The following is a 22,595-nucleotide window of genomic DNA, read 5'->3' on the forward strand; positions in this document are numbered from 1 at the left end:
TCTCACTCTGCTATGCAGGTGAGACAAAAATCCACAATTCATGTAATACTTAAGCATGTTAAGTGGCTTTAATTTTGGTTTCTATTCAATGGTTTTAAGGGTAAAGTAGTACATCGGGACAATTTACAAGGACAGTCAGTGGTCTGGTGTGTTAAAAATTCAAGATGGCTTCCAAAAAATGGAGTCAAAATAATGCTGTTGCTACTTGAAAAATATAATAATAATAGTTTGTTCAATATCTGGGAATAGTTATGATTTCTGTGCCTATACCATGGTTAAATGGGTCAAAACATTGGAATAAGTTACAAAGACTATCGGAGGTCAAGTATGTCAAAAAGTCCACGGTGGCTTATAGAAATTAGTATAAAACAGTAAAATAGCCGCTGTTATTTACAAATGGACATAGTTCATGTATAAACCATCAAGGGCATATGACTTTGATGTCTAAACCATGGTTTTAAAAGTCAGAAAATTAGTTACAAGAAAATTCAGTGAGTGGTCCAGTACGTCGAAAATCCTAGATGGCTTCCAAAATAGGAGTCTAAAATCATGACCACTTTTACTTTATAAATAGACATATTTCATTTCAAATCCACCAAGGAGAAATAATTTCGGTGACCGCACTATGGTTTCATGGTTGAAATAATACGTTTGGACTGGTTACATTGATATGAAGTTGTCCAGTTTGCCTAAAAATCCAAGAGGGTTTTCGAAAAAGGTATCTAAAACGATTCTTATCACTAATAATGGTCAGAGTTCTACAGTATTTTGTGTTTGAACTGTGGTCATGGTGGTATGAAGGATCAAAATACATTCGCACCAGTAACCATGGTAACAAGGATGGTTCCATTTTGTCAAAAATTCGGGTAAATTCTAAAATTTCATCAAAATGGGTGCTGTTTACACTCATGTAATAATAATGCATTTAAGTGTGGGCACCAATAAATTATTTCTTACATGTGCATTGATATTGAATGAACTTTGTCAGGGATGTTCCGAGCTGAAAATAATAATGAACAGATAAAGAAAAACAAGGCAAACAAAAACGGACAACAAATAACAAAGTTATTAAAGATTTGCATTATTCCGTTGAAACAGTCATGTCTTCATGAATATTCGAATAAATGATATCATATCCCCACTTGTTCTTATGCATTTTACTATATGAAGTTAAGTTTATTCATTTTTTTTTACAAAGAACTGAAAATATTGGATTGATCACTGATTAGAGCATTTGATATTAATTGATACAACTTATTTCATTAAAGAGGAGACACATTATCCACACATGTATGAAAAATGAAATAATTATGATTTAATGTCATAATATAAGGAAAAGGAAAGTGGGGATGTGACATCATCAGCCCACCTAATGTATATTCATGACGATGTGCATATAACTATTTTCACGAAATAAATGCTAAACTTTGAAATTCAATATTTTCCTTGTTTGTTATCCGATTTTGATGAAATTTTCAGTATTTTGCTCTGCGAATTGTACTCTATTTATTAGGTTATGAATATTTTCAGCCCAGAGTGTCCCCTTATAGGACAAGTCCAACCCAACAAAAAGTTTATTTGAATAAAAAGAGAAAAATACAACAACATAACGCAGAAAATTTCATCAAAATTGGATGTGATATAGTAATGACATTTTTAGGTTTCGCTTAACTTCACAAAACAGATATGCAGCAGACATATTAGAACCAATTTTTGTTAGGCCAACTTGGATTTTAAGGCAAAAATGATAACTGCATATCATGCTAACCAGTCCCAAAGTATTTTTTACCCTTGAAACAATAGTGTAGTATGGACACCAAAATAATATCTCCAGGTGTATTTGTAATGCTCTACAGTGCGTATCAAAAAAAAGTTTACACTTTTAAAAAACCCTGTAAAATTATAAATTTGTAATATCCTGAAGATTTTTCCACATTTTAACATTGGTACAGATCCATTTAAGCAAATGACGATATAACTATCGAAAAATATTTCCGCTTGAGTGAGCACCACTTACTTTTGAAAAGTTAGTGAAAAATGATTTGCGCAGAACTTTGAAATAGCTATGCGAATAAAAGTAAACCTTTATCATTAAGAACACGTAGAATTTAGCAAGTAAAATTGATTTTTAGATATCTTTGACCTTTTTTAACTTCGAAGAGTGCATTGCGCCCCGCCCTACTCCCCACACACCAATGCCATCAAGACGATATTTGATTTACACTGAGCTGTGATTTACATAAAATGAATTAGGCTTGATTTTTATTTTGTTAATCATTGTCAAGCTTGGGAAAAGTGTGGAGAAACAAGTATTAAATGAAAAATTAGATATCAACCCACTTTAAATAACAAAAACTTAGTGAAAAAGTGCTGGAGATGTCTGATATAAACTTTTGTTTAGCATGTTTAGATTCAGTTATGTCCTCAGATCCAGCTGGCACAAAAAGGGTAAAAGTTGTGCTTACTAAGTGTTGAAATTTCAATTTGGGTGGCAAATTTGTTTAAAAATGCTTGAATGTGTCTGTTTTATCTTAATTGACTGAAAGTGCAAGGGAAATGTAGGAAAAATGTGTCGCAGGGTAAGTTTGATTTCGCCCTTTCCCCTTGACACTGCGTGAAACGAGCATTTCTGCGCAAACAGATTTCTGCGAGCTTTACAAAAATAGACAGTGCTCACTCAAGTGTAACATTCTGTCAAAACTTTTACTTTCATTGGATAGATGAGACCCAAACCCAAGATTATATGTGAAAAAATTACCCACATGTTGCATATTTTTTAATTCCCAGAGCTTTTTCAAAGTGTAAACTTTTTTTTGATACGCACTGTATATCCACTTGAAAGTAACAACAGTCATTTAAGACCACATTTGTTTAAGCCATCTTCGATTTTTTGGACATCTTGGCACCCGACTGTCCTTTCAAATCAACGAAATGTAATACTTTGCCCCTGCACACTCTAGTGTAAATATATCCAAGGTGAATTTCTACTGAACTATGTTTACTTTTAAGTAACAACAGTCAATTTACACCCCATTTCTTGAAGGCATCTTGGATTTTTTAACTTACCAGATAACTGACTTTTCTTGTAACTTACCCTAGTGTATTACTTGACCCTACCATGATTTAGACAGCAAACTCATATTCTCCAGACGATATTGAACAAATCATGTCCTTTTATAAGTAACATCGGAGACATTTTTACTCCGTTTTTGGAAGCCATCTTGGAATTTTGGACATACTAGACTGTCCACTGACTGTCATTCAAACTTTTCCTAATGTATAATTTGAGCCTTGAAACTATAGTTAAGACATAAAAATCTCATCTCCCAGGCCAAAATGAAATGAGCTTTGCCCGCTTAAAGTATTAGCAGTAAGTTCAGAATCATATTTTGGAATCCATTGTGGATTTTTGGACATAGCAGACCACTGACTTTCCTTGTAACTTGTCCAAATGTATTATTTCACCCTTTGAACCATGGTTAAGACACACAAATCATATTTCTGGATACGTCGGTTGTTTTCTTAAGTAGCAACAACAATTTTAGACTCCATTTTTGGAAGCCATCTTGGATTTGTGAACATATTGGACCAATGACTGTTCTTGAACTTGTCCAAATTTATTACTTGACCATTGAAAACATGGTCTAGACAAGAAAATAATATGCCCCAGTCATTTTGGGCGCCATCTTGGATTTGCCAGGTATCACTCTAGCCTGTATCAACACATTCTTTACCCCTAGACCATGGAATATGAACCGAAATAGGATTCTAGGGTGGATAATGAGTGAACTGTATCCATTTTCAGCGAATGGCAGCCATCTTGGACGCCATCTTGAAAATAACCACTTTCCCGGAGTATGTTATTCCTGAGGTCAAATAGTACAAAAAACCGTTGAAAAATCATTTTGTTGCAATTTCTTCCGGGTAAGCGTATTTTAGGTCTTATTAACCCGTTTAATCCAACCTTTCATGAAGCTGAATCCAATAATTTAAGCGTTTGATCAAAAGCAGTAAATTGTAATATTTAGAAAGGGGTTGTCACTACTCAAGTCTTTCAATTGCTGATTTCAGTTTTTAGCGTCTTATTGAATAACACCTATACTTGAATTCATGATTGTTTCAAATGTTGCGCAAATCACTTTTCACAAACTTTTAAAAAGTAAGTGGTGCTTGCTAAAGCGAAAGGATTTGTCGACTGTAATATCGTCATTCGCATAAAGGGAACCTTTACAATGAAAGAGCGTCAGGGTGTTTTATGAATACATCATTTTATATGATTATTTCAAAGTGCACATGTTTTCATAGGCAGCATATAAGACCCTTTAAAATATAAAGAAAAATCAATTCAATAAAAATGTAATCTCTCTGTTATGATTTATTGTGTTTCGTATTTTCATCACAAGATTGACGCTGAAAATACTTACTCCTGAAACTTTATCCACTAGAGGCCTATTCTTCATAAGTATTGGTCAATATAACAATTTTTTATGTAAATTGTGTCATAGACAATAAATGGTCAAAGTAAATCAATTCACCGGTTCGTCTTAATAATGGGAACCTTCCGGAATTCTGGATGACATTCACTTTTAAAAATAATTTTAAAAAACGCTGTTTACTATGTGAATCGCACAGTAGTTGTTTAAAAAACAGTGTTGATCATTGCTGTTGGTCGGACACTATATTCGCCAGAGTGTTTACTTTAACATATCCTTTTTCAAACAGTTTATTATTAATCGTTACTAATTTATTTAATTAAACACACATAAACAGCAGTATAAGCCTCTTTGTGGCACACTATCAATAATTATTATTTCACAATTCAATTTTTATCAAAACACTATATCAATTATGTTCAGCAAAATAGCCCTTATTTTATTAAAGGCGTTAAAAGACAGTGCCACCCCTAAAAGCGTTTGAATCAACATGTAGATTAAGACACCCATCTTACCAAACCTCAAACTTGCTCATTAGAAATAAAGACATTTACGTCATCAAGAAAAGTACGACGAGCAAAATGTTTCAAGATTTGATTGACTGATGAAAGTTTAAGCTTTATGCTGCAAAAAAATTATAAAAATTAATAAATAAACGAATCCGATTGCAAAAATATGGGAAATGCCTCGTGCCTCTTTAGGGGCTATATAATGATTTTAAATCGAAACATTCGAGTATACTAGAGGTTAATGACCCAAGATGTCTTCCAGTGTATCCGTGGTACTATTAGAAAGGTATGATTCAATAATCAATACACAAACACATCGACAAGTGATCAACGTGTAGGGCTACATGTCACCCATTGCACTTAATGGGTGCAATATAAGGAAATATACCCCCGGGGGTATTATCGCTGAAATATCGCCCGTGATTCCTTTATTTAGAGTGAGAAGGGAAAAATGTACAGAAACAATGGCGTCGTCCACGGTCAGTGTTGATTAGCATAATTTATTATTCCAATCTCTCCCCACTGTGGCACTTCTGACTACGAGCTCCCCTTTTTTTCTCTCCCTCTCTCTCCCCTAACCCTCGCGTGATGTAAGTCTCGACGGTGCATTCAGCGTGTGCGAGGTCACACTTCTCATACTCCATCTTTTACACGGATTTATGATAGCAACATAACACTCGTTCACACCCTACACGTGCCGCGAGCTAAATGCACAATAATATGAATACTTGCGTAAGTATAGGGTATCAAATATTTCTCAGTTCAAGATAGCAGGATAACTGCTACAAATAATTATATCTATTACTTCTACAAAAGAAAACATATAGGCCTATCTGTACCGATTGTAAACATGGATGTTAATTTAGGAAGAGGAAGGCGAACCCTGATAAGGTGTGCATTGTTCGCACATCTTTGCATGTGATACGCTATGTGATCAGCACGATTTTAAATGTGTAAAATAACCCAGCGCACAGTCATGAGATTAATAGGTCTGTCCCGATAAAACGCGTCCTTGGAACCGGACTAGACTCTGATTCCTGAAAACAGAAAGAAGGAGAGAGAGGGGGATAGAAAGAGAGTGGGAGAGAGAGAGATATGATACGAAAATGGATCAGAGTCTACGTGATATAGGGCACGAACGAAATTGTAGGCCTACTATAAACATGATAAACGCACAGAAATTTGAAACCTTCTAAAACAGGCCTGAGCATACTTTACTTTCTGCATAAATGTTGCAATCAAAGCATTTTTTTTAAACCCTGAAAATGACTCGCTCGCAAGATTGTTAAGGCCATTTCATAATACGATTATACCCTACAGACTATTTCTCACTGGTTTCGTCTTTTCTGTATCGGCTTAAGATAATTAGATTCATGTCTGGCTTCATTTGTTGATTGCATCAATCGTGTGCATGTTTTGTCATTTAGTCAGGTCCATGTTACGATGGAAAACACAGTTGAATAATAATGTTATCTTTATCACATTTGAATTTAGTCATATTCCAAACAGTATAAGGAAAATCGCGGGTCTCATTAAGAATCTTCTTTTTATAATGCAGGATACTCATGCATTCTTATTAACATTTTTTTCTTCAATGAATATAGAAGCAAATCCCATCCCAAATGACATGCAAGCAGGTATTTAAAGCTCAAGTCCACCTCAGAAAAATGTTGATTTGAATCAAAAGATAAAAATCAGACAAGCAATATGTTGAAAAATTTAATGGATAGAAAATAAGAAAGTTATGACATTTCGTAGTTTCGCTTATTTTTCAAAAAATAGTTTTATGAAGATCTCAGTTGCAAAAAAGGGTTAGATCTATTTTTCATCAAATTTGATTTTTTTTGTCTCAACGTATAGACTTTTAATGATTTTTTTTTAATAAAGATGATACCAATGGCAAACAAAATCCTTTTTTTTCAAAGGGGTTAGGTTAGATCCATTTCAGTTTGTTTGCAAAGGGGGTTAGATCCACAAAGGTAATTTTTTTGGGGAAAATATTTAAAGGAAATGAAGCCAGGCAGATTTGTCTTTTTCCCAATTTTATGTTCACATGGTAGGCTATAAAAAGGGCTATAATCATGACAATTTAGTTTCGCATAAGAATATTGCAATATGGGAGAATAAAAAGAACATGATTTTCAAATGGTCTAAAGTGGATCTAATCTCTTTTGCAAACAAACTCTTTATATACACAATTTAGTCACATGCAAATGAGAGAATCGCTGGACAGGTGTCCCTCACTCACTATTCATGCTATTTCTTTTTCTTTTTACTGTTTTAATTACACAATAATTCAATTTTTACAGATTTGACCATGATAAGGACCAACATGACTGAACCATATAAATGTTTAAGATTGGTATTCAACATGTTCAAGGCGAAATAAAACTTTGTTTCACATGACATTGAGGAGAAAATTCAAAGGGAATCGGATCTAAATGCTGGATTGGATCTAAATGCTTGAATTATGTCCGACTTTGTTAACATTTTAACGTAAATACAAGGCTTATATACTGCGTGTAGATTGCCCTCGATAAGCGTCTTTGGCTTTTTGGCAATTCCTCCATATTCAGGTTACTTTGTTCTGCTTCATCATGTTCATTGTTTGTGTATTTTTGTAGCTTTTGATACTGGTATTTTTTGGTCCTATTTAATTAATCCTTGTTTGTATTTTTATCATGTTTATATATTGTACAATTTGAATATGGAAATAAATGAATTGAATTTAACTGAATTAAATAAAATACAAAAGAAATAGTGAGTGAGTGATGTCATCAATTCTCCCATTTGCATATACCGACCGGGATGTGCATATAGCTTTTTTGTGAAATTAAGCGAAACTTTATAAATGTCATAACTTTGTTTATTTCACATCCGATTTTGAATTTGATGAAATTTTCAGTGCTGTGTTTGTTGGATTTTTCTATTTTTTATTTAAATCAATTTTTTGTCGTGGTGGACTTGTCCTTTAAAAACTTTGAATGCGTTGTGTAAGACCTCATTAAACTGAAGCATGAACTATGCAATTTCATTCACATTATTTGAATATTTATAAAGGATTGCCTATAAATCTCTTATTCTACACATCAAAAGACGGTAATCAGAACAAAGAAAATGAAACAATACAAAACCAAAGCGATTTGACAATAAATCAATCATGCAATTTTTATTTGAAATAATGAAAATGTCTTTTGTTTTATTTCACTTAAAATAAATAGAATTGTTTACTGTATGTTTAAAGAAAATGTTATACAATTTAATTTTTGACCTTCAATTCATAAGACGCAAAAATAGATGGATGCACAGACAGGTAAATAAAATAAAGATGAACAGCCCTACATAGCACCGGGTTAATAAATCAATGCGAAATGGATAGATTAATGAAATAGATCAATCAACCACGAAATCAATTACTGTAAACAAAAAAAAACATGGATATAAAGAGATTAATAGATGCAAAGGAAAGAACCCATGTCTGATGTACTTACAATCTGGATATACTGAGCCTTGGATAAAGTGAAAGCGTTGAGAATGCATTTAGTGAAGAGATCGTGTTCGGTATTATACATTCCACTACTGACATGGACGATGTCGGACCTGTAGATCGTTCACCATTCTCAGGGATTTGGGAACACGAACAAAACTTAGGACAAACCGCTTCCCCAGATACACAGACAACCTGAAGTATTAAACTGGCAAAAATAAACCCAGCTATCCAATGTGGCGACATTGACATTGTTACTGCTTTGATATGAAACGCTAAAAAAACACAGGCCTGTAAAGGCTGTATAGAAGATAAAAGAGATGCTCAATAAAAGGCATCCACCATCCAAAACTCTTGGCGAAAAGGAACTCGACGTTTGATATTTTCACCTCGGCAAAGTACATTCCACTTTACTAAAAGATGAACTCAATGTCCTTTCCATTTTTCTGTAGGTTGATACTAACATGAGCGAATTTACAAATGTAATAATGGCATCTTTACAATGTTTCCACGGGTTAGATGTTCGAGTATTGCCTGCACAGAAGCATCATCCTCATCTCGTATTCTTCCCACGCTACTACTACGATGTGTCTGATAAGCGCATGTGTAGAACGAATGATAATTATGCGTGCAAGTGTGATATATTCCACGAGCTGACTCCCTGCATAGGGATAGCGTACAGAGGAGAGCAAGTCGAAGTGGCGTCCTTGAATTGCCCGCAAATTGTGTACAACTTATATCAGCTTGTGCGAGCCAGGCATGGCCATTCGTTTCAAGGAAAACGACCTCATAAATGAGTACAGAGGCTAAATATCTTGACAATTCAACAGCTACCAGTTTCTGAGCAAGCTGACTGTTTTGCCCAGAGATGCATCAGAACTGATTAACGATTCTCCTTAATTTGGCGGATGTGAGCAGTAATCAACATTGATTTTGTGGACTTTTAGCCATTTTTTCATATGAAGGAATGGGGGTGTTTTTTTTTATGTCTTGAGCCAAAACGTAAATGATTCGGTTAGAGTGAGGAGAGCAACCCGGTAGAGGAGGGGGGGGGGGGGTGAAACCCCAGCAATACGTTATTTTGTATTAATAAATATATGATTTAAGTTAAACATGCGTATAAAAATGTGTACTTAAAATTTTTACCAGAGTCGAATGTAAATTTTTTAAAAAAATGTTACACCTTAATTTGTTCGCTTGATTTGACAAATCATCTATATACACAAAACAGTTTGTGCAATCGATTTTGCAACAGTATCATCTCAAATCTATATACACAAATTAAAATATATACTTTTTCATCTTCTATGATGCTATTCTTTATGATGCCGTCATCAATGTCAAGCTTAACCGCTCTGGCGGTCTTCTGCGTTCGTAAAGTATTTTTATTGTAATTATCATTATTATCATTATTATTATCATCATCATCATTATTATTGTTATTATTATTATCATTATTATTATCATTATCATCATCATCATTATTATTATTATTGTTATTATTATTATCATTATTATTATTATTATCATCATCATCATCATCATTATTATTATTATTATTATTAAAGTCAGGTTTATGCCATTATCGTTATTTTGTATATATTGCATGATTATAGTTATATCACGTTTGATATTGTATCATCTTGAACGCAGTAATAAAAGCAAACACCAACAATTCCTCCGTATTCAGATTACATTATGTTCTGCTTCTTTGGTTGTTTTTTGTATTTTTTGTATTTTTGTCATTCTAAATTGATTCTTGTTTGTATTTATTATCATGTTTTTTATATTGTACAATTTGAATTTGAATATGGAAATAAATGAATTGAATTGAACAAACAAACAAACTTTCAAACGTGAGACATCATCGGTTCTGAAAGGGAAAGAAAGAGAAAGGGTTTCATGACTTCTTGACTACGCCTAAAGTGTGGACTAACCATGCAAAAAAATCACAACCAGATGGCAATTTTTGTCATTTTTGTACATGCATGGTTTTGGAAAAACGTTGGGGCTGAAGCCTCCCTCCCGTTTCCTCGGCCCCTGTCTTTGTAAGACGGATTCCAGGTATATATATCACTTGTCGGTGTTTCATTTTGTCAAACCCATGTTCAAACATTTCCGACGTTTGCTGTGCGTTCTTTCTGTATGCTTGTTGTCATGTAGAAGAAAGAATTACATTTATTATTCTCAAAGATTGAAAATGTTTGGAAGGGAGCTGACCGTTAAAAAAAAATATTAGAGATTTTTTTTCTTAAGTTTTTATACATGTTTATCTAAAAATAATGGGGAACTGCATAATACTTTATAGTGACGTCAGTTATTATTTGTAAGACACGGATCATAAACCCCGGTACTGAGAACATTATTTTAAAACCAAGTTAAACGAGATTTATATGATAACACCTAGCAACGGTATTGATTTTCTCTCTAATTGGAACATCATGACCGAATAATGATTTGGTTGTTTTTGTTCTCTCATAAAAGTGAATATCGATACCTAATATATGTTGAAGATACTTAGGCCACTTAATCCCTTAAGACTGGAGATAGCCAGAATGGCTAGCAAAGTAAAATCAAATGCAAAAATAATCAAATTGAAAATGATACATTTTTTTAGGGGTATCAATTAACATTATACGGGAGTCCAGTGATTCATCATTATTTGCAAACCATTATGGTTATCCGAACCAGTTTTAAACTCATTTGAATTTCATTTAAAGGAAAAGTCCACCCCAACAAAAAGTTGACTTGAATAAAATAGAAAAATCCAACAAACCTAACACTGAAAATTTCATCAAAATCGGATGTAAAATAAGAAAGTTATGACATTTTAAAGTTTCGCTTAATATATCCACATCCTGATCGGGTATGCAAATGTGGAGACTGATGACGTCATTCACTCACTATATCTTTTGCATTTTATTATGTGAAATACAAAATATTCGAATTTTCTCTATATTGTCAAGGGAAACAACTATTAATTCCTCCCTGAACATGTGGAATTAGCATTGTTTGATACTACATGGTTCAGTCAAGGTGGTCCTTACTGTCAAATATTCCCCAAACAATGAAATATTGTATAATTAAAAAAAAAAGAAAATAGTGAGTGACGGACATCATCGACTGACCCATTTACATGTCGCTGAGTTGTGCATATCACTATTTTGTGAAAAATAAGCGAAACTTCAAAATGCCATAACTTTTTTATTTTACATCCGATTTTGATGAAATTTTGAGCATTATGTTTGTTTGATTTTTCCCTATTTATTCAAATCAACATTTTACTGGGGTGGACTTGGTCTTTAATAGTTTCTTATTGTCAAGAGAGAGAGAGAGAGCGAGATGTAGTGGTACACATGCATCTGACATTTCAAAATTAGGCCAGACCGTCAATATCATACGATGTCAAGCAAGTTATTATCAAGGCACAGGCCATGGTATTTTACGATCTTTTATTGATCTGTTATAATCATGACGTCATGAAAATGGGAATAACTCCAACTGGGAGTTGATGAGGGCCTAATGATTAAACATTATTTTAATTTTCGCTCTGAGGTTACATTTCACAATTATTTCTCATCACTGGAAATTGAATGATTTTTGTTCCTTTTTATCAAAATAAAGATATTTTGTACTTTTATAATGAAAGTGTGGGGAATCCCTGTATATCTAACGACCAGAGAGAATACGAATACATTTTTTTTTTAGAAATTATTAAAGAGATGGTCGAGGCTGGAAATATTTATATCTCAATAAATATAGTAAAATTCACAAAGCAAAATTCTGAAAATTTGATCAAAATCGGATAACAAATAACAAAGTTATTTAATTTTAGAAATTTGCATTATTCTGGTGAAACAAATCTAGGCATGTCTTTATGAATATTCATTAGGTGGGCTAATGACGTCATATCCCCAATTGTTCTTTTGTATTTTATTATATGAAATTAGGTATATTCAACTTTTTTCTACCAAGTTCTAAAACAATTAGATTGACAACTGATTAAGTGCATTAGTTATTTATTGCCGCAACTTATCTCATCACAATGGAGACACATCATTTACACATGTATAAAAATATGAAACATTTATGATTTTATGTAATAACATAAGAAAAAGGAAAGTGGTGATTTGACATCATCGGCCCACCTAATGAATATTCATGACGATGTGCATATAACTGTTTTAACAAACTATTGATAAATTTTAAAATTCAATAACTTCGTTATTTGTTATCCGATTTCGATGAAATTTTTAGCATTTTGCTCTGTAAATTTTACTCTATTTATTTAGATATGAATATTTTCACCCCGGACCATCCGTTTAAGGTACTTCGTAAGGTCTTATGCTCAAAGCCACACAGCCAAGTATTGCGATTGAAACTTTTGTACAGATTTAAAGAAAATCTTTTATAATTAGAGTAAGCAGAATTCTATATTATAAAAATATTGTTTTCTGGTCAAGGATTCATGATCCAAATGCGGCAATCTAGATCATGATATGGTGCTTTTCAAAATGGTTGTAGCATAGAGACTCTGAGCATCAGACAGATGAAGAAAAGTGAATGAAAAGGGGAAGGGGAGTAACTGAAAAACTCTTTTGTCATTGAATAAAAAGAAAACCTTGACTCGCGCTTCGCGCTCGCAATGCCTATATTGAGATAATAATCTGCTGAAGAGAATAACATGAATGTGAATAAATTATCGTACTTTCCGGTCAATAAATAAAACAAATATTCTGCTCTCTGTTATAGCTTTTATTATATTTTTTAGCGGGATAGGCATCCTGATCATGATTACAAAAAGTAAATATAGAATGCAGCCGTTTTAGGTCTAAATGCAGCCGTTTTAGGTCTAAATCCACACAATAGCTGCATTAAACTGAAAGACGGAAAGGGAAGAGTAAATGTCACAAGAGAGAGAGACTTAGACAAACTGAGTGTACATACTAAATGATTTAAACTGAATGTTTGAGGAGAAAATCATGAGCTTGTATATACATCTAAGTGTTTGTCATGTCGATAGTCTACTCCTCTTAACAAAGTGGAGGTATCGTTGGAGATAAAGTCATTTCAAATCAAAGCCATGCAGTTCAGCTCATGTTGAGAATGTCGTGTACTACATTCAATTTCAGTGAGTAGGAGATGAACGTTATTTGAAATTAATTGTATTATATTTCTTATTTTGTCTACTTTTTTTCTTTCTTTCGTCGTTTTCTTTGTCATTCATTTTTATATTTATGGTCATTGTTTTTCCTTGCTATATATGTGAGAAACCTGTAAAGTGTAATCAAAAAGCGCTACTTTGTACAAAATGTAATCAATGGGTACATATTTCATGTGGTGATGTATCTTCTCAGCAATATGGTGATAAAACTGAACAATTTCACAATTGGCAATGTCCTAAATGTCTTTTGCAAGAAATGCCGTTTTGGAATATTGAGGATATATTAATAGATAGAGATGCGAATTTGAACAATACAAATTCTGTTGATATAGACATTGACTCATGTACAAATACTTGTACCTCTATAAATGAATTTCCAAAGAGTAAAGGACTGAAAATTGCGCATTTGAATATTCGAAGTCTCAGAAATAAGGTGGATGATTTGCAATCATATTTGAAACAAAATCCGTACGAAATACTGACTATGTCAGAAACATGGCTAAGTGAAAACATTTGTAGTTCATTGTTACAAATTGATGGGTATCATTTTGAAAGAGTTGATAGAGATGAAAAGGGAGGAGGAGTTGGATGTTTTAAAAAAAGAATATATCATATATCAGACGACCTGATCTCGAAGACAGTGAGATAGAAATTATGTGGCTCGAAGTAAAACTGCATAATCACAAATCAAAGTATCTTGGAATTGTATATCGTCCACCTAACAGTGGTAGTGCATTTTTCAGTCACCTAGAAATTAATCTAGAGAAGATTTGTACGTTATCGAATGATATTGTGATATTAGGTGACTTAAATTGCAATATGCTAACTCAGAATAATCTTTCAAAGCAGATGAATGATCTGTGTGACAATATGAATTTGTCTCAGCTGATAAGGACCCCGACACGTGTAACCGTTAATAGTACTACCCTTATTGATCTAATTCTTGTGTCAAATAATCTGAAATCACTGGAAAGTGGTACACAGTCTATCGGTTTAAGTGATCACTTATTGATTTACCTTGTATTGAAAGAAAAGCCACCGCCCTCTATATGTTCTGTGAGTACACACCGTTCATTTAGACACTTTAATGAAAATTCATTTATAAATGATGTTAAAAACATAAACTGGGATGATTTATACTTGAATAATCAAAATGTTGAGAATATGTGGAGTATTTTCAAATGTAAATTCAAAGACATTTGTGATGTTCATGTGCCGTATGTTACTGTAAGAAAACGTTCTAGAGGATCACCTTGGATTACCAACGAATATCTATGTATTGCAAGAGATAGGAATTATTTTAAACGAAAATTTGATAAACACAGAACTACAACCTACTGGGAAAAGTTTAAAGAATTCCGAAACAGAGCAAATGCATTGAACAAGAAGTTAAAAAAACAATATTATAAGAATCTTTGCATTGAAAATGGTAATGATATGAAAAAAACCTGGAAAGTACTCAAAAATTTACTCCCAAAGAAAGATGCCAATTCTGAATATAAAATTCTTGTAAATGACCAAATTGTAGTAGATAAAGGAAAGGTTGCAGAATTATTTAATGAAAGTTTCAATAACATTCAGAGCCAATTAACGGGATCGAATGATTCTCATCTCAATATAAATGCATTGCAAACACTACCGCAAACGGAACATAAATTCGAATTTACAGAGGTCAAAGAAAGTTTTGTATTAAAAGAACTACTCAAGCTTGATGTTTCAAAAGCAGTTGGGATTGATGATCTTCCTCCAAAGCTACTTAAAATAGCTGCCCCACATATTTCTAGAGTCCTTACAGTATTGTTCAATTGTTCATTGCTAGAAGGGTACGTTCCCCATGAATTCAAGGTTGCTAAAGTAACCCCTATTCATAAAGGTGGAGACAAAATGGAACTTACTAACTACCGACCTATCTCTGTTCTCCCCATAATTTCGAAGATATTTGAGAAGGCTGTACATAACCAGGTATATACTTACTTAAACAAACATTCTCTGTTAAGTGAACGCCAATCAGGGTTTAGACCGGGCATTCAACTTTAACATGCTTGACTGAAATAGTCGAAGGTATTCTAGATAACATGGATAAAGGTCTGGTCACTGGCGCCATTTTTCTTGATTTGAAAAAAGCGTTCGACGTTATACCACATCGATTGATTATACAGAAAATGTTATTGTATGGTATTGGGGGAGTTGAACTAAAATGGTTCGAGTCTTATCTGTCCAATAGGCAACAATGTGTATTCTTGCAAGGTACTAAGAGTAATTTTCTAAATGTGAAATCTGGAATTCCACAAGGATCAATACTGGGGCCATTAATTTTTTTGTCTCTTTGTAAATGATATTTGTAACTTGCAACTCCATTCTAAGACAAAGATTTCCTTATATGCAGATGACACAGCAGTGTTTCATCATGGAAGGGATTATAAAGTTTGTGAATGCAATTTACAGAAAGACTTTTCCAGTATAGTGAAATGGCTACAATATAATGGAATGTTTTTAAATGCAAATAAGACCAAAACTATACTCTTTGGTTCTAAAAGAAAAGCTCAAAATAATAATCTTTGTATTCACTACAATGATAATATACTGGAATCAGTTGAAAGTATGAAATATCTAGGTGTAACACTAGACAGATGTCTAACATGGTCGCTTCATGTAAGGGAAGTTGTTAAGAAAGTATCGAGTACGATTGCCTGCATTCGACGGATACGTCATTATATTTCCCATAAGAATTTGATCACATTGTACTATTCTCTTATACTACCGCAACTAAACTATTGTAATTCAGTTTGGGGAAATACCTCAAAACAAAATCTAACAAAGCTGCAAAAATTACAAAATAGATATGCACGGTTAGTTCTCCGTGCAGAATACTTTACACCCCAAAATATATTATTGATTAAATTGAAATGGCAGTCAGTAGAGGAAAGAATTAAATATCAGAAATGCATCTTGATTTTTAAAATCATTAACAACCTATCACCACCATATCTTAATTCATGTGTTAGTAAAAGACCGGTATTATATTCTACCCGCTATGCTCTAAGCAGTCCATTATTTATTCCAAAATGTAAAACAGACTTTAAAATGAAAACCTTAGCGGTTTCAGGGGCTAAGTTATATAATAAATTACCCTGTAATATTCAAAACTGTAAGTCTTTGCAAAGTTTCAAAAAGTATGTGCAAACTTTTCAGTTTCTCTTGTAAACATTTTTTTTTCACGTTAAAATGACCTTTATTAATCACATTTCATTTTGTTTTCTTATTTTAATTTTTTTTCTCTTGTAATCGGTAATTGTGTATTTTGATAGTACATATGCTTAATCTTAATATGGATGTCAGTTTGAGTGGAATTATTGTGTATGCCATGTGCATTTTTACCTTTGTATGTATATTTCGTTATGTTTTTTATGTAAATATTTTTATGTGAATGCAGGGCTCTCTGGGAGAGCAGGTCCAGAAATGGACTTGAAATGAGACCACCCTGTTGAAATAAAACTGAAATAAATAAATAAATAAATAAATTTCGGCTCGCGCTTAATTCGCACTCTCTTTTTTTGAGGAATAACTAACGCTAAAATGCAATTAAGAGTTCAGTCTTTAGTTAGGACTACCCTCCGAAGACCAAATAAAATAAAGTAAGTAAGTAAATAAATAAATGAATAAATACATAAATACATAAATAAATACATGAATTAGTGATTAATAAATACATAAATAACTAACTAACTTACTAAATAAATAAATAAGTAAATACATAAATAACCCTAAATGAATTGTGTCAAAGCAAATGTTTTGATATGAGATACTGAATCGTTTAATTATTAAGGAAAGTGAATTGGACAAAAGCATGATGAAAAATGTGGTTTGACCATCACCTTAAAGTCTTAATGATTTTTCAGAAAAACAAAAAACACACTGAGGTGAAGGCCATTTGGAATGGCACCGGGTATATATATCACTTCGGCACTGATCATTATGTTTCAGAGAAAGTTAATTAACGCTGCAAGAGCGAGGACACAGTTTCGAGAGCAAACTCTTTATGTTGCTTAGTAACGTCACATCTATTTCAATTAAAATTCCTGCGTTGTAATATCAAAGAGGCATCCAGTTTCAGCGAAAAAATTCAAGCTTCATGCAGCTCGGTATCTAATGATAATTAATAATCCCGAGAACAAGGGAATTGTCATTTTATGAGTTATACACCTCGACTAGAAATGTTCGTTAACCAGACAGAAAACGTCTATAAACGATATATAAAATAAAACGAAAAACCCTGAGCACAGCTGCAACAATTCCATTTTAATATTGGTGCTTTCAGGCAATAAGCAGAATTCATTATAAAAAAAATTATGTTTCAAATCATAATTAGAACCATATGAAATAATGCCAATATTATTTTTGATCAATTTCATATGGAACGTATAATAACTTTCCTTATTACTACAAGATTTTCTGTCATCACTTGACTTAATCATTATTCAAACTAATTTAAGTGACTACCAAAGAAGGCATTATTATGGACAGTTTACAGAACTTCTCTTGTATCTTAAGCAAAACTTTATAAAGAGATTGGAAACAAGTTTATTGAAATCGATAAATGATAAATCCTAAAAGTAAAGTATAGAATACCCCTCCCAGAAAAAAAAAGATAAAGACATACAACAAAAAAACTAACGATCAAATCTACATTGATATCTAGCCAATAAGCAGACTGGCCTGTCATATCAGTGTCACATTAATCTTTAGAAGATATTCATGCACTCTATTGTTAACCATGAACCCACCAGGAAAAAAGATTAGATTAACCAGAGTTATTGATTAGGGTGTTTAGTTCGGTGGTTTGGACTATTAATGATGCATGATCTTTATGTATCTTATAACTTGTGAATGTTTGATATTGTCTTTTTACATTTGGTCAAATGCTATGTATTCTTATGAATGGTATAATGTGATTTTTATGGAAAGAATTAATTGAACTATTTTTGTATAGCTTGTGAGAGAATGTTATCTATTTCTTACAAATGAGAGCAATATATTGCGAATGCGAAAGAAAACTTTCTTTCCATCTCAGCTATATAATCACGGGATGTCAGGGTACAAACAATCAACACATTCTTTAGTTATACAGTACCTTTTCATCATTTTATTCAATTTTATTGATATTTGTCAGTAAACACAAATCACATTATGATGCATTCACCTTCTTGATTTTCATAAAGTGGCATAGTACTCACTAGCGTACCTAAGGGGGGGGGCAGACTACCCCCCCTGACGAGTCACAACTCATATAGGGGACGTACCCCTGCCCCCCCCCCCCTCTCCGACGAGTCACAACCGACCTCTTTTGAACTTGAAGACTTTTTTCCCTCCACAAAATTTACCCCATTTTTGGAAAATCCTGGGTAAGCCGCTGATAGTACATGAAACATATTAACATTTAGCATGTTGTAAATAAATTATGTGTATAAAACGCCAATTTTCAACAGTGATTCGAATGAGCCATGATAGGGGTATTATCTGCAATGGTGTAATGAGTCCATTTGTGAGAGGCTTGACAATGGTGTATGTGGCAATCAGAGTGTGAAGCGACCGAGGATTTATTTTCTATCTTACAATACAAAAGGGCCAATTTTGTGCTAGATTTTAAGATAAAAATGTCAAACCAACCATCTACTATATCGTAGAATACGAAACTATCTGATAACTGAGCTTTCCTGAGTCAAGAGCCAAATCGACGACACATTTTCCATTTGTTCCGTTCTTGTAAATGGTTTTCCCCCCTAAAGAGTTATTCTGGATAGTGGAAGTGTGTTAAGTTGTTGTTGTTTTTGTTAGCTTTTATTAGTTTTTGATAGGAAAATGAAGTCCTCATTTATTTCATTAAAAAAGAGAAAAAATATATTGCATATTGTGAGAAAATTACATTTTAAAACACAAAAGCTCACTTTCAATATATTCAGCTATTATATTTGTGTAGTTTGTATTGATTTTTTTCTTGTTGACCATTTTAAAGCAGTTTATAAATTCTTTGCCCTCCATAAATGGTACAGTTTGAAAATGAAAGTATTGTGTAGTTGATGTCGGGATAGCTTTAGTACTCCGTTTTACGATATATCTGATTCCATTATTTTTCATAATTATCTTGCATAGATTTGCGATTCGTGTTTTTTAATTATTATTTTGAAGCGGTATGGTGGCGTAATTTGAATATTTAAACGTCATTGCTTTGATGGAATCACAATATAACTATGGTTATCATTGCGTGATGCCCAAAAGGCTTCTCGCCCTTTGTAAAAAAAAAACCCTGAGCCTCATGCAGGGGCAAGCAAATTAGGGAATGTAGCATAATTAGCAGTCTTCCGATTTTTTTTATAAAGAAGGGATTTTACCCCCTTGTACAATAAAGAGATGCAAACATGTATGTATCAGTCCTCTTAGCCTACAGAGTTAGTCAAACCTGTATTTCTCTCATTAATTGAACCACGTGATTGCATACCTTTCCATATGTGCCCACCCATATGTTACTCATTTTAATCGCTCATTGGTTTGCTCGTACGTCTTCTTCTTTTTGCTACAGATAAACCCATGTCCTGGTGTTGTAATTTGTGTGAAATAAGGGGGATTTGCTTTAATATCGTAAAATCATCCGGAATTTCGAATTATGATTACCAGCAAGAAATTTTCCTTCATTTTCGCGTAGCTTCGCTATTCCCCCCCCCCGTATTCTTGTCTCGCAAATAGTGTTGATCAATTTTAATGATAGGACATGTTTCTTCTGTCCACGACACGGCGCCATCTTTATCATGTTTAGAGAATGGTCATCATGGTCATTATAAAGAAATAGAAGAATGGTATTATTCTGAGACCGTGGTTAAAGGTAAAATCAGATCCTGACTTTATTGATTTACTACATTTTCTCTGCTCAGTCACGATAACATTTCATTAAAAAACTGACACCGACAAGAATAATAAACATGATAAAGAACATTCGTAAACTTGTTAAATTCTGTGTACTAAACTTCGAAGAGTTAAAAAATAAATCCACGACGCCTGTTCTGGCAAGTGACAGTCGAACATAAGATTTATATTTAAACCTTGTCTATTTGATTTCATCGCTGAATTATTTCAATATCAATCTTTTGAGAATTTCGATTAAATTCAGTCGTTCTCGATTTATTTCAATTCCTTCAAATTGAGAGTATACACCACTGCCAGAAGTAGTTGGCTGTTGGTGGAGGACTATTATTGGTCAGTATAAAATAACACTGTTATTAAACGCTCTTACAGTTCATCTACAAAAAAAAACAACCTTATTTTCCCGCAGCTAGCATCGCTGTATAACTACATATTTCGTTGGAAGAATATAAAACATTCTTTATTTCATCTCCTTTTATTTCAAGGAAAAGGCAGACCTTTTGACGACGTGGCCTTGTAAAATATCACGCGATGAGTTGATTTGAAAGGGAATATTGGTGTTCAAAGACAGCTGACGTTCTATCCTCGCTATGATCATCCCATTGTTATCTTTAAACCACCCATGTTCTCTTTGTTCTCAGCAAAATGAAGCAAAAACATTCTCCCTTTTGTCTCTCTTTATGAAATATTCTTATCCTCTCTCGTATGCATGGTGAAACGTTTGCGTCATCTCTGTTTTCTCTTGTGCTGAACACTTAATACTCTCCGAACGAGTGTCATCTATTCACTCAATCGTCTCTTCTTTTATTTACAAGTTCTCTGAATTTATTCGCTTTATTTTCCCCAGCATTCTATTCATCAATTTTAACACGTTTCTCATTATATTCCCCATAATATATCCCTTTATCCTTCTGCCTCCCCTATATACCATACTCCCTTTGTGCTTGTATTTTGTTCACATATTCATATCGATCGTGACCGTTGTAATAACTTCTCAATTCGTTATTTTACCGCTCAGCTTCTCATTTTTATACCGCGTCTCCTTTCTCTGTCTTTACTCTCACCTCTGCTGTTCATACTATTACTACTACCACCGACGCATAGATGGAAGAGGGGGCTTGGGAGTTATAACCCCCCCCCATAAAAAACAAGGTACAGCTAGTTGCACCACCAAGAAAAGGGGAAAAAATGGAAAGGGAAGCGGGTAAAAGTCACTCATTTTCTCAATATATCACAAAATTAGTTTTTTATATATATTAAAAATTCGAAATCTTTGCTCGCTCGCGATTTAAAAAAAATTGTCCGGTACACCATCATCGATCATTTGCCCTCCCTCAAAACTTTTGGTTCATAACGCCACTGGTACCACTGCTACTACTGCTACTAGTGCTACTACTACTACTACTACTACTACTACTACTACTACTACTACTACTACTACTACTACTACTACTACTACTACTACTACTACTACTACTACTACTACTACTACTACTACTACTACTACTACTACTACTACTACTACTATATAATAATAATTTCAATTGTGAATGGTGATTAGAAGGAGTGGATCGAGCTTTCGCCAATAAGGGGGGGGGGATTTTCATCCACATTGGCCGCTACAATCTTATTTTTGTTGGTTTTGTTGTTGTTCTTGTTGTTTTTATTTGTATTAACAAGGGAAAATAGAGTATCGAAGTAATGACGTCCCCATTTTTTTTTGCATGTCAGCGTTTTGATACCATATTTTGGTAGAGCATGATGAAAAAAAAACCCACTACCAAAACTTGGTGCGAATCGGTCAATGGGCCCTAAGATATGACCTTATGTATACATAATTATAAATATCCCCATGGAAGTCCGAGTGTTCTGGTTCTAAATGTTAGGAGCCAGGCCAATAATACATTGACTTCAATTAGGCTAATTATAATATACATGAGCTCATATCTTAGGCCCTTATGCACCGATTCCCACAAAATTTTGGTTGAGGGGGTTTTTCATCATGCTCTACCAAAACATGGTTTCAAAAAATGCAGATATGCAAAAAAGTGAAAATTGATGACGTCACATTCCGGTACTGTAATACT

The 22,595-nt window shown here is 33.4% G+C and overlaps 1 protein-coding gene across 1 annotated transcript in view; it reads right to left on the reverse strand.

Annotated features, from left to right (window-relative positions):
- LOC121416243 (BDNF/NT-3 growth factors receptor-like) overlaps positions 1-9,227 on the reverse strand; it is a 51,487-nt gene extending 42,260 nt beyond the window's left edge. Inside the window, exon 1 of the mRNA XM_041609751.1 lies at positions 8,434-9,227. Within this exon, the coding sequence (XP_041465685.1) occupies positions 8,434-8,681 (248 nt within the window). The 5' untranslated portion in view covers positions 8,682-9,227. The remainder of the gene's footprint in view (positions 1-8,433) is intronic.
- Positions 9,228-22,595: the final 13,368 nt, after the last annotated feature.

This window comes from Lytechinus variegatus, chromosome 5, assembly GCF_018143015.1.
Source record: "Lytechinus variegatus isolate NC3 chromosome 5, Lvar_3.0, whole genome shotgun sequence".
NCBI lineage: Eukaryota > Metazoa > Echinodermata > Echinoidea > Temnopleuroida > Toxopneustidae > Lytechinus > Lytechinus variegatus.